This window comes from Taurulus bubalis (genome assembly GCF_910589615.1).
Source record: "Taurulus bubalis genome assembly, chromosome: 17".
NCBI classification, from domain to species: Eukaryota; Metazoa; Chordata; class Actinopteri; order Perciformes; family Cottidae; genus Taurulus; species Taurulus bubalis.
In genome coordinates, this window is record NC_136605.1 from 12779019 (window position 1) to 12791959 (window position 12941).

The 12941-nt window shown below is 38.4% G+C and overlaps 2 protein-coding genes across 2 annotated transcripts; one reads left to right on the plus strand and one right to left on the minus strand.

The window, feature by feature from the left end:
• Positions 1-1677: 1677 nt before the first annotated feature.
• On the plus strand, positions 1678-9649 carry LOC306749373 (guanine nucleotide-binding protein G(o) subunit alpha-like; the record flags this gene model as incomplete). The annotated part of the gene is made up of 10 exons (XM_079232654.1): positions 1678-1716; positions 2082-2217; positions 2306-2397; positions 2508-2600; positions 2874-3034; positions 4557-4685; positions 7156-7285; positions 7433-7504; positions 8725-8812; positions 9459-9649. The coding sequence occupies 10 exons, from the start codon at positions 1678-1680 to the stop codon at positions 9647-9649; spliced, it is 1131 nt and encodes a 376-aa protein (XP_079088780.1).
• Positions 9650-10331: 682 nt separating this feature from the next.
• On the minus strand, positions 10332-11535 carry LOC306750222 (neuropeptide B-like; the record flags this gene model as incomplete). Its single annotated transcript, XM_079233617.1, is given in 3 exon segments — positions 10332-10367; positions 10370-10492; positions 11185-11535. Coding segments are annotated over 3 exon segments (510 nt in total).
• Between the last annotated feature and the right edge of the window lie 1406 nt (positions 11536-12941).

Genomic DNA, 12941 nt, shown 5'->3' on the forward strand with positions numbered 1-12941 from the left:
ATTAGTGGAAAAAATACCCCGCATTTCTCTGCATCTGACTTTTTGGGGATCTCCTTTACCTATGCTACAGAAATCATCACAACTGTCCTGTTTTACTGGCAGGTTTTTAACTCAAAAATGCCCAGATCTGTACACCTGGCCTTTTGAGTGCAATTGTATATTTATTTTTAACCAACACTCTTTGGTTTTATCCTAATATAGAGAACGCTACAGAGTTTTAACAGACTGCTTTTAAGCTTTAGGTTTCTTAGGATAACTATGACAGATGTGTGGTTGACTTGATCATAAAATAGACCTCTTACTGTCATTGAGCCCTGAACAATTTAACCTCTGTCTCGAAAACCAATGGGATTAAATAATATATTTTTTGTAGATAAATATTTTACTCACCTTCTCTCCATTAACTACAGTATAGATGGTTTCATATTGTATAAAGATGCATCATAATATATCTGTATGTCAAGTTGGAATGTATTCATTGTAAGCTATAATGTAAATGTTATTGACAACTTCCAGTTAATAAATACTGTAGAAAACTGATATGACTACAGTATATTGCTGCTGATAATAATAACATTTTAATCTGAAAGACTATTTGTCATCTTCTTTTCCCTAAAATTGAAAATATTTGGGCGTAGGAGGATATCTGCTTTATTTCTTAAGTAATTAATCCAAATGAGCAAGCTGTGCATTACTTACATGATCAAAGGCTTAGCCCATGTTTCGGACACAGATATGTTGAAATGCAAAAACTGAATTTTGAAATATATGAATGAAAGACAAAAAGAGTTTGTTAAATGTCAAGGCATTAAGAGTACATTATTTCACAGCAGATAGTACCCAGAAAAGATCTGTAAGCTCTTTCAAAAAATGGTCCTCAGTGCAGCTGATGAAACAATAAATGGGTAAGCCATTGACAAGATCACTAATTTGTGGTCACATGATGTGCTTAAAGACATTTACAGTTGTGGATGTATTATGTAACCCAGGCACTGCATAAAATAGGGGGGGAATAAGTATTGAGATGTATTTTTTACTTAAGTGAAAGTAGCAATAACGCAATTAAATGATACTATATAAAAAGGAAAAGTCCTGCATTCAAAATATTACATACGCAAACGTTGTAAGTATGTAGGATGGCCCCTAACAGTGTTACTTACATGTATAATATATAACATGTAGATACGCATCTTGTCAATGTGGTCAGTTGGTAAAGTAAACGTTTTACACTAGTCAGTTTTTGAATCTCTAATGCAAATTGTATAAACTAATGTAAGTATAAACTTGTTTTGAAAAGCAACTGGTGAGTTTGCAGCTAAATAAAAGTAAAATAGTTCTCTCTGTGGAAGTATTACGTATTATAAAATGCAAATACCTCCCATTTTCTTGATTTAATGTAGTCTTCTTTCATTTTACCACTGAAACCAGATATAAGCATGACTGGTACTCCTTTCAAAATGCTTCTAGTTTGCTTACATCTTAAAATGTCACCATAATTGTAAAGGTGTGCTCTTATTTTGAAGGAAAGGTGTTCTTCCCGTTCCTCGTTTTAGACAGGCAATGCACACGTGCCCCCAATTGAGTTAATTAGCTTTTCCGCATTTTGCTATCTCTTTCTTCTGGGAACAGTTCAGACTGTGATCCAACGACACCGGCGTGCAGAGCAAAAGCAGAGAGATGTTTTGCTGTTTTAGTACACTTCCAGACCCGCTGCAGGTAGATCAATCATTGAATTGTTCAACTGATAATTATCGTGTTTCTTGTACCACCCAAAGTGAGAAGTTTACGTCACTCGGGTTTCACCTTAAAATATGCGAGACTACATTGATTAAGTAAGTTTTTGTAATTTTGATACGCAACATTTTGTAGGATTAAGGTAACTAGTAAGCATTAAGTGTGAAACATAAACAATTAACTTAGCGTCTAGTCACAATATTACAAAATGACTTGATGTTAATATTACAATTTTAATGTTGGCTCTCTAACATTAAGAGGACTGTCATCTTCTACGTACAATTCGAGTAAGTTCTGTATATTTAAACATCTGATAAAACTCTCTCAAACTGTGAATACTTCCTCAGATCTGCATGGGGATGTGCCTGCACCAGGATATCACAGAAGAGAGTAAAAAGGCAAAACTCCAGAGCTCTAAAATAGAGCAAGACCTTAGTGATCATGCCAGGACCGAGGTGAACGTGGTGAAAATCCTCATGCTTGGTAAATTGAAGGTATTTCTGTAATTTATCAGGTTTCACTGAAGTATCTACATTTTGAAGCGCAAGCATTTCTCTGGTTTGTGTGTCAGGAGCTGCAGAGAGTGGCAAGAGCACCCTGATCAAACAGATTAAGATCATCCACAGTCAGGGCTTTTCCAAACAGGAGCTCCTCAGTTTCAAGGTATTGGCGAGCTGCAAAGCAAGCTTTTATTTTAACACCCTGGAATATTATCTGAGTCAAATCCTCACGTATGTGATGCAACGGCTGACTGTCATTCCCTTCCTCCACAGCCTGCAGTAATGGACAACCTGCTGACCTCTATGAAGTTTGTTCTTCGTGGAATGGGGATGCTGAGGATTAACCTGGCTAACAAGAAGAACAAGGTGAGGAGAGCTGGAACTGTTTTTAAATAGTTTCTTGTAGCCCTCTTTTTATTGCAGCCCCTCTTTGTCACACTAGATGTCAGTCTTGATCTTTGCACAGCACACATCAGAGATGATTGATTGAGATTGTGATAATTTGGGAGGCACAACATGCTGATATGTGTAGGCAATGCATTCCTTGTAGTTTTTGGGGGAAAAAAGCATCACATTTACTTTGGAATGTAATTGTATATTCTAGTGTCCTTTTCTGATAACTTGTCCCATGTATTGTAGATGTGCGCCCGCTCCATCCTGTCCTGCAGTCAGTGTTTGGGGGACGACCAAGAACTGCTTCCTTTCGTGGCTCATGCCATGTGTGCGCTTTGGGCCGACCAAGGGGTGCGAGTAGCTGCAGCCAGAGGTTACGAGTTTGAGCTGAATGACTCTGCACTCTAGTGAGTAGAATGACATTAAGTGCTTTACTTTTCACAAAACCGCCCAATGACGGCGGAAAAGTCATCGGAAATTGCCCAGTAAGAAGCACGTCGTCATATCTTATCGATACAGAGCGACAGTAAAGCAACTGCTGAGAAAAACACGTCTTCAGGAAATGATTCTTGTGACATTTATGGAATGGGAGGCTTAATTGGGACCAAATTTAAAAAGCACCATTTGCAAATATCCAAGAAGGTAGAAACTAGGGTGGAGCAGATAAAACGGACTTGATTAGTCTGTTTTCTTATTTAATGACTCAGAAGTGTAATGGGAATGTTCTATCCTTGTATAGGAACCTGTTAATGCAAATATCCTTCTGTCTAATGTTAATTGCATGCCACTCCCGTAGCTGTTATCAAGTATCACTCACGTCTGCCGACAGGTCATGAATCAAAGGAAGGAAGACCAGGGGGTCTGGTCCTTTTTGTTCTAGCCTCAACCTGAAACCCCAGACTTCTTTTGTTCTAACCTATCTTTGTTCTCTGTCTATAAATGCCCATGTAACATGTTGATCTTTAGTGCATCCTTGAGCAGTCTCCAGAGTGACTCTGTTTAACGCTGCCTCTTCTCTGCGCAGGGAATACATGATTTCATAGACAAGTTCTGGTTTCTCGATTTTTCTTGATTTCAGCTTTGAAAGACTCAACACCGGGTAGGGTGACTTTTTACCGTTACAGAAGTCAAAAATAATCATTGCTGTCAAGGTGTTGTTGCATCCGTGACTATCTTTTAATTTAATCCCCCCCCCCACATCTTTGTGGGACATTTTTATATTTATGTGGGCAGAATTATTTTTTATTTCCTGCCCTTTAGCAATTGTGCCCTTTTTGAATTGTTCATGAAAAAAAGCTGCCTGCACAGTACCATGACATTGTAACAGACCACTCTGCATAGATCCGTTTGAGTGTGTGTGTTGCATCATCAGCTGAAGTGTGGATCATTAATTGAAGTGTGGAATACATTTTGCAAAATGCCATTATTAATTATTTAATAAAAAGGTATTCCAGCGAGCCAGACTGCGCGAGATGATGTGACAGCCTCATTATCGGAACTCGATGGGTTTGGGAGCTGGAGGATGATATGAAACTCACCTAGCTGTCTCGCAGTGGTCTCACTCAGCTGGACCCAACACTGATTTCGCCCTCCGGAAATATTGGCTCGGACTCTGTCGTGACACACTTGACTTCCCCAGGGCCTGAAGGCCCATGAATGTGTAAAAGGACATTAGTGTTGGCTTGAACCTGACTGTTATTGATGCTAGAAATATATTTTTTACATGATAGTGAGACATGAAGATTTACTGCCATTAATCATCTGATTTTAAAGCCCAAACATGGTCTGTCTTGGCCTGATATTTGTGGAAAATGTGTCCGACAAAAGCAACAACTGGATGTGTATCTGCTCACAATTGACTTTTTTTTTTTTTAAATCCTGCTCTCATACGTTAGTAATGTTTGTTGTTCTCTTCTTTTCCCTTTCCAGTTTCTTTGAGAACATTAGTCGAATCATCTCTCCCAAATACGTTCCCACAGAGACTGATGTTCTGAGAGTGAGAGTGAGGACCTGTGGAATCATTGAGACGCAGTTTCAACTTAATGAAATTATCTTTCGGTAAGACTTATTAAACTGGCTGCAAAAATACAGCAGCGGTTGCAACATGATATTGTTTCATGCACACATAACTCTAAGCTAACATAATGCTGTATATTGAGTGTAAAGGTAAAGACTTTAACGATTCACACTATACTTATTGCTTGAGGGGCAATTGCATTCCTGAATATTGATGCACTATTTTACTTTCAAGGTGCAATTGAACACTTTAGATTGTATACAATTGTTGGCATAAGTGCATTTCATTACACATTAATTAGTTGATTATTTAGCAGACTGGAATAAATACATTGCAAGTTTTGTTTCACTGTAGAGCAATGTTTTGATGGAGGTTTGCTGTATTGTTTGTCATGTTCTACCCGCATGTGCACAAAGATGCCCGTGTGTTTCATGAGCATGATGGTGCTTGTTAACGAGGCGCAGCATGTGAATATGATGGGTTTTAGAGTTCGAGCAGTTTTTGTTGGTCAAGGGTAAAACGTGCAACTTTTTTTTGGGGGGGGGGGTTAAATGTAAATATATTTTACATCAGTGTTACTGTTCATGGAGTTATTATACACTTTAACATGCTGCTGTCATAGAAAGCAGCTTGTTGAGCCTCTGGAGACTCACTACCAACTCGTGAAGGGTCCCTGACAAAAGCAGAACTCTTCTGAGCTGAGGGAAGGTATAACTCAGACATGAAATGTTGACGTCGTCACACTGCCTGTTTATTCCGAAAATAACAACAGAAATATAGTGGAAGCGCACCAGTGACACAATGAAACCCTGCCCTCCTTTCCCCTTTGACCTTTTTGTTTTCAGAGTAAGCAGCCATTCATGATTCTCCCAGTGCCCTGTCCCTGTGAAATATAATCCATATGAAGCAGGACTTCATTAATATTGCATGTACTGTAGCTTCCTAAAGGTTTGAACTGCATACAAATGCTTCACTGGGAAATGTTAAATAATGTAACGGTATCCCCTTTTTTTGATGGTTTTAAATAAATATCTTTACTTTAAGGAACATTTAATGAAATGCTGTAGATCAGGGATTCTCCTCGTTTTGGTGACTATTTATGGAACAAGGATCTGATTGAGGGCCTTGCAGGAAAAGTGCAAAAGTAAAACTAAATATTTGTTCTATCTCACCTTCTCATTAAACTGGCAACTTGTCCACTGAAATTGCTCACTCGAGCTAATGGTACCAGCATTGAACACCACACATGGAGAGACAGTTGTGATTGTCTTTTCCGAATCAGAACATGCTTGGTTTGTTAGGGTCCGCCCTCGCCTATGTTCTTGATGCTAAAAACTAAATGTTTTGATGACCTTTATGGATTTTTACAAATGAAACTGCACATAAATATTTGATGCATTATAATCTGCTAAAGTAGTTGTACAATTATATTTTTTTGGTTACTGTAGAGATTTAAAAATTTTTTTTTAACTTTAGTGTTGAATACAATCACAGTGATGCCATACAATAGATTATGTTCCCTGCAATAGTTATCCTTTGCGTCTGCTTAACCTATATGCAACATGTATCGGTTTATTCTTCAGATTATCTGTGCTTGCTTTAATCTCCCTTTTTAGTAAATTCTAGGCACAAGATCTTTTTTTTTTTTTCTTAAACGTGTATAATGTAATTCTGAAGAGGACAGCTAAAACGTTTAAGAGTGAGCCGGTCTCGTATGTCCTTTGCTGATTCTACTAAATACTTAACTTCAATAACGTTAGTTCCTCAGAGCGGGCGAGCTGTATCAGTTTACAGGGCGGATCCTATCTCTTTGTGTCCATGAGTGATGGATTTTCTTTTCTGCAGCACAAAAACTGCTGCTGTCAAATGACCGTTACGGTTTATTGTCACTCAGCTCGTTACAACTGATTCTTGACCCAGGAGCATAAATGCTTCATTGCCTCTGACATGAGTTCTGCAATCACACACCTGGAGACCATTTGGCCCAAATGGGAAGTCATTACCTGTGTCACCAAGACCCTCGACTTCACATGGTGCCAGATCATATTTTGAAATGGATTGCCCCAATAATGTGAAATGGGTTTGACGTAACATCAGTATTTAATATCAATAATATTGTCTATGAATGTTTATTTATAATATATTTTGCCGAAAGGGCTTTAACCGTTGGTGGAGATTGTAGTCTTTTCCAGAGATCAACAAAGCAATTTATGAGCGTTTTTTTTAATTTACTCCTAAATAATTGTTTAGCACATGTAAGGTGTCAAGTGGAAGACTTTTTTTATTTTTTCTCATGTAGCAAATTGAGATTACAACTACATTTTGTTGTGCAACCCTACATTGTACAATGCTAATAATTTAAGTCATGTCTTTATAAATCAATTTGAGGCGTTTTTTTTTTTTTTTTTTTTGGTTTGGTTAAGCTGTAAAACATCTTTCTCTTGCACATATTTTTGATGTGACCAGTTGGATGAATAAAGCGTGACTGGATTTGTTTTTGCTTATTGACAGGTTGTATGACGTCGGGGGCCAGCGGAGTGAGAGGAGGAAATGGCTCGGCTGCTTTGACGGTATTCAGGCTGTGCTGTTCGTCGTGGCCCTCAGCAGCTATGATATGACACAGACTGAGGACCCTTCAGGGGTATGTTATGAAAAAGACTGATTGTAATCGCATGAATCAAATGTGACTATTCCTTTTACTTGGCAGACTAGCGTTTAACTGAAATTTGCTGCAAACTACATCTATTTTCTAGGCCACTTTACTCTTCCATATTTTCCGTTTCATTAGAATCGACTGCAGGAAAGTCTTGAACTTTTTACCTCCATCTGCACCAACACAGTCTTTACGAGCACTTCACTGGTAAGTTTAATTTATTTACTTATTTTAGATGGATGTCTTAAAAGATCAAACAAAATACTTGGAATATAATAAGGCATCACTGTAGAGCTTTGTGTTCGTTGCTTCTGCATATAACCCAGACTTGCTGTCTGGTTTAAAGCCCATCTGACTGTGTGGAGGTGACTAAAGCTGAGTGGGGCTTTTGGTAATCATCCATGCCAAGCAGATTGGACACTAACTGGCTTTGAGTGCATCTGACTGAGACATACATAATTTGCATACAAAGTTTAATTGAGATGGAGGGGAGGTAATTCTGTTTCATAATTTGCGTGCGAGCACTGTTCAACACTTGGTGTAATTATTTTGTTTTTCTTTTACATTGTGGGGCAATTGGAATCTGCATGAATGACGCACTTGTTGGTCAGTAGCATTTATATCTACACTTAATTGCATTGAAGCTTATGGTCATTTATATCAGGCATCATTTTAAAAATGTTGATTGTGTTTTTAAATGTTGGGCTCCCAATTGTTTTTTGTTTTTTCTATAAGCAAGATGAAAAATTAGTAGAGTGGTATAAAATGGTAGAAGTGCATATTGACTGAAGCAAACTGTCATGAGTCTGAACTTTAATGAAGATAAACTTAAATGCTTTCATTCAATGTCAAACAAACTATTTGCACGTTACTCTAACTTTTTCGTGTTTTTGTTTCTGGTACCTGAAACGGCTCAAGGTGACAAACTGCATCAACATATTTTTATAGTACATGTTCAGGGTGCAAATATTTTTTCTCTAAAACCTCAGGAGATGGTACATAAAGTAAAATGGGGATTTTTACATTTAGTGTTTTTAAAACGCAGCACTAATGCTAAATCCAGCTTTGTTGTTTTTTTCATGAACTAGACCATGATAAACATGCAGTGTCTGGTTTGTTTGGGCTCTGGAGAAGTGCAGTTGGCACTGAATACTTACTGTATTGGGATGGACTGTTTATATACATATGGTGATATTTTATTCATCAGAATTCCACAAGACTCCTGATGTTGCATGCCAAATAGTGATAAAGAAACAACACTTAACAGTATTGAGCCTCAGGTAGATGAAGCACTTGACAAAGTTTTGTTTGTACAGATATTGAAATGTTGTGAATGTGATACACATGGGTTATGAGAAACTGCACTGAAAAGCATCAATTTGAGTGCTATTTGAATATTGTTGATTTTCACATTTCTGTCACTATAGATTCTGTTCATGAACAAAACAGACCTTTTCCGGGACAAGATCCTGCGCTCTGGAAGACACTTAAGATTTTACCTTTCTAGTTACAAAGGTGAGAGGGTTGATTTCATGTTTGCATAATTCTTTCAGGGGAAACAAAGGGCAACCTTTTTTAGTTTATCTTTATTGAAAATATTAAATCTACATTATCAATCTGCTGCTTCTTAGAATCTCCCCTTTACATTGCAACGGACCCAATGTTGAGTCCTGACCGCAAACTTGGGAAACTGACAGAGTATAATGTTGACGTAAGAATGTAACAGTTGACATCTTGGAAGTATTTTCTACAATCTTAAATTCCTCAAGGATTTGGTTGTGAGTCTGTTTTCTAGATGGGCCACTGCATCCTCCTGGTCCGTTGGGTAATCTGAATTCCTTCCTGCCATAGATTTCACATACAGTCCACTGTACATGCGTATGTATGCGTGTGTTTATATATATATATCAGTCATTCAAGCTTGCTCATGTCATACATATTTCACTCATTTACAGCAACTGAGAAGTGAACTCTTGTCACGTTTTATTTGTGTATGTGGCGATTGAGAGGGGAAAATCTATATACAGATGGTCGCTGGCTACCAGATTTTTGTTTCATCAATATTTAATGAATCGGACAAACTTCAAACCAGCTCCTCCCTTTACTGAATTTAGTCGGATGTTTCCAGATTAGACATTTGTCGTCTTGCGTCCCCAACCAGGAGCAGATGCTGAAGTGAACGCTGCAGCCCACCACATCGCTGTCCTGTTCTCCTCGTGTAACGGCAGTCCAGACAAACCCGTGTACCACCACTTCACCACCGCCACAGACACCACCAACATACAGGTGGTGTTCCACATGGTCCTAGATCAGGTGATGAAGGGGAATCTAGCAGCTGTCGAGCTCCTGTAAAGTCCCCTAGAGACTGTTTTATATTGCGTGTTTTGTCATTGTCTCAGTTTTTACCGTTGGCAAATTGTTGCCCTTTTTTTTGTAAGTTGTTTTAGCAGCTAATAATGTTGCACTTGCCCTTTTATTTTTAAAACTCTTTTAAATAAAAATATTTATTGATATGCTTGGGTCTTTTTTTTATGCTGTTTATTTATGGTTATACAGCATTTTCTCCAGTCGAGATACAATTTCATATTCAGCATGCACACTTATCCTTTAACTCAGTGAGCGGTTTTTAATTGATGCATTTTAACTAACTGAATGCCAATTTGAATCAGTTTTCCTGTTAAATATTACACTTAATGTTTTTATTCATCCATACCTAAAATGATTACAACTTGACCATTTACGAGATATTCATGTCTGCAAAACTGCAGTGATTTAGTTTGTATTGGTAAATGGTGGGAAACAGTTTTCCTTTGTTTTGCATTCAGTAATTTCAACAAGGGGTTGCATTATGATGAATTTATTAATGAAAACTCATAAAATATTTACATTAATAAATTACTTTGACAGTTTAACAGGTTTACAATAAATCTGTTAAATGGGGAAAAGAAAAGTATATCTTCCATTAAGTGCAGCATTAGTGTTAAACTCAGATGTACAGTTTAAAAAGAAATGTAAAGCCTTAAAGAAGAAGGCTTCATCTTCCAGCCCAGCTGTCGGCTTTACTGTTCAGGCTCCTGCACAGTCGTCCGAGTCCAGAGTGAGGAAGACGTCCGCTTTGCACTTAAATGACCCCTTGATTTCCTGGAAGAGTTCACAGCTCTGCAGATTTGGTGTAATGTCTTTGATGCAAACAGGCTGGAGAGAAACAAAAGTGATGTTATATTAGAAAATGTAGCTTTTAAACACTGGTCACTTGAATCTGACAAGGTGATGTTTGATGTCCCAACAAATATTCCAGTGAATTACATAAACAAGAGTTTACATGGACCTCAGGAGATAAAAAAAAAAAAACTGTTAATCTCCTGCATAGCAAGCAGCACAATGAGCACATTACTAAAAGTATTCTCACTCAGCTTTATTGGCCGTGTGTGTGTACACATGCAGTTTGACTCCGCTTACACATTGCTCTCGTACATAAGATATACAATAAACAAGATGAATATAAAAAAAGACACTAAAGACAACAGTCTGCTGCATATTGAGATTTTTTTACTTTGATAAAACGTGTTCTTGATAATAAATCGTGTGGTTACTCAAGTAAATGATGAATAAGATCTTTATTTTTATTGAATTAATAGTGATTAGAATAGTGTGGTCCTTCAATGACTTCATATACAATCCAAGTTTAGTCTAAAATCTGAAATGCTCAAAGTAATGTAACTTGTTTCCAGCCTCCACTATTTTCAAGATGGCCAATAGCGGATAGTTTTACTCTTAAAGGGAATGGGTTATTCAGGTTAAACGAGCAGATTTTAAACACGTTGCGCGAGTCTTGATGCGTAATATGACCCTAAATGAATATGTTAATAAAATCAATCACCACTGACCATCGTTTTCAAGATGAAGTGCTGCGGAGTGGACTCAGGAAACGCGCTGTTGGTCGCCAGCTCGTCGCTGTCTGACGGGTCCGGCTCGGCTCTCCTGACGTACGGGGTCCTCCGGATGCCGGACAGCAAGCCAGACGCCCTGCCCACCGAGTAGTAGCTTGGGCCGGCCACCTGCTTGTACCATGCCTCCGTTGGACTGCAAGCCACCAGCAAGGAGACGATCACGATGGGGAACACGACTTTAGCGGGCATCTCTCCACGTCGAGCACTGCTGTGGTCCTGCGCACCTCCAACTGGTGGAACTCCACACTGACCAGTCTTTATAGGGACCCCGATCCTCATCAGTGTCATGCTGGTCCGGAGGGAAGGGGGGGGGGGGGGGGGGAGCTGCTCCTGGTGAGCTTCTTCTTTTCCATCGGAGAGGGGACATCTGCTCATCCAAAATGTTGAATTTAAAAGGCATCATCAATCTGTCACACTGTTAGTTCTATAAAAGTGCTAAGTCTTCATGTCCTGGAATTAAGGCATGTAACGGGTATAACAATAAATAAATACATTCGATTTCGGAGACACTTCCCCGTTAAATAGGTCATGTGAAAGTAGCTCCTTTTTAAAATGTGTACAGACTGTTGTGACTCAGACAGAACAAATTAAACCGAATAGCACGATCGTGTTAAAGTGTTGAAAAGGAATCAAGTCAGCTTTTACATGATCCATTTATTTCACCAACTATCAGAAGTATAAAATGAAAAAAGGATTTAAAAAGAACATAAACAAAAATGAAACACGTCTTCCCGTGCAGTAACCAGGTCGGCGCATTGTTTCAGAGAGACGCCTCTTACTGTACTTTGACCACAACAAAGCATCATAAGACGGGCATATGCACACCGCATATAGGTGTCTTCTCCATTCAGAGGCTTCAAGGCACATTAACCAGAATAGGCTGAAGCGATGTGCGTGTGACCTGATTTCACATCATACGTTTGTGAGGACGGAAGACCTTATTTTCCGTTACAGGAAGCATAGATGAAGGGGAAAAAAAAATCATTCACTGCGTATTTTCAGTAAAAGATCACCAACAATAGGTGCAGAGCCTCAAACATTTTAGAATTGATTACCGTTTGACTTGTTTTGTAACATGCACATTGCAAATATAAACTTGACATGGTCTCTGATGCCACTCTTTCTGGCTGGTGAGTACAACACATCTCATTTAATGTTTTATTAAAATTATCAAAAACCTCACAGGATATGAATGAATCCATCTATTTCAGGTGTTCTCTGCAATACATGGAGCGTGATATATCACCAGCCACACATCTGTGCAGTGAATGGCTCATATGTCATTATTCCTTGTTCATTTTATTATCCTGACACCCAGAGTGTGAATAGAGTCATGTGGATTCATGTAAAGTCTCATGTTAGGGGTCGTTTCATCGATAGGAAATCAAACAAAGTCCCCACCAGACAACAGTATATTGGTGACAAAAAACACAATTGTTCTTTAAAAATACACCAAGTGGAGCATAAAGACGCAGGAAGCTATACCTTCAGATTCATTACAAACTACAAAGACGGCAAATGGACTGGTAGAGTTGGCTCAACAGTACAAGTTGTTGGTAAGTGTTATTTTCTATAAACTAGCTGTGAATCTTCTCTGCACTTCAATTTGTAAAGTTTGAAGCTGAAGCCGTACTTTTCGCGTCTAGATTTGAACGTTTCCATGACACAACCCGATGGAAACAGAATGACGAAGG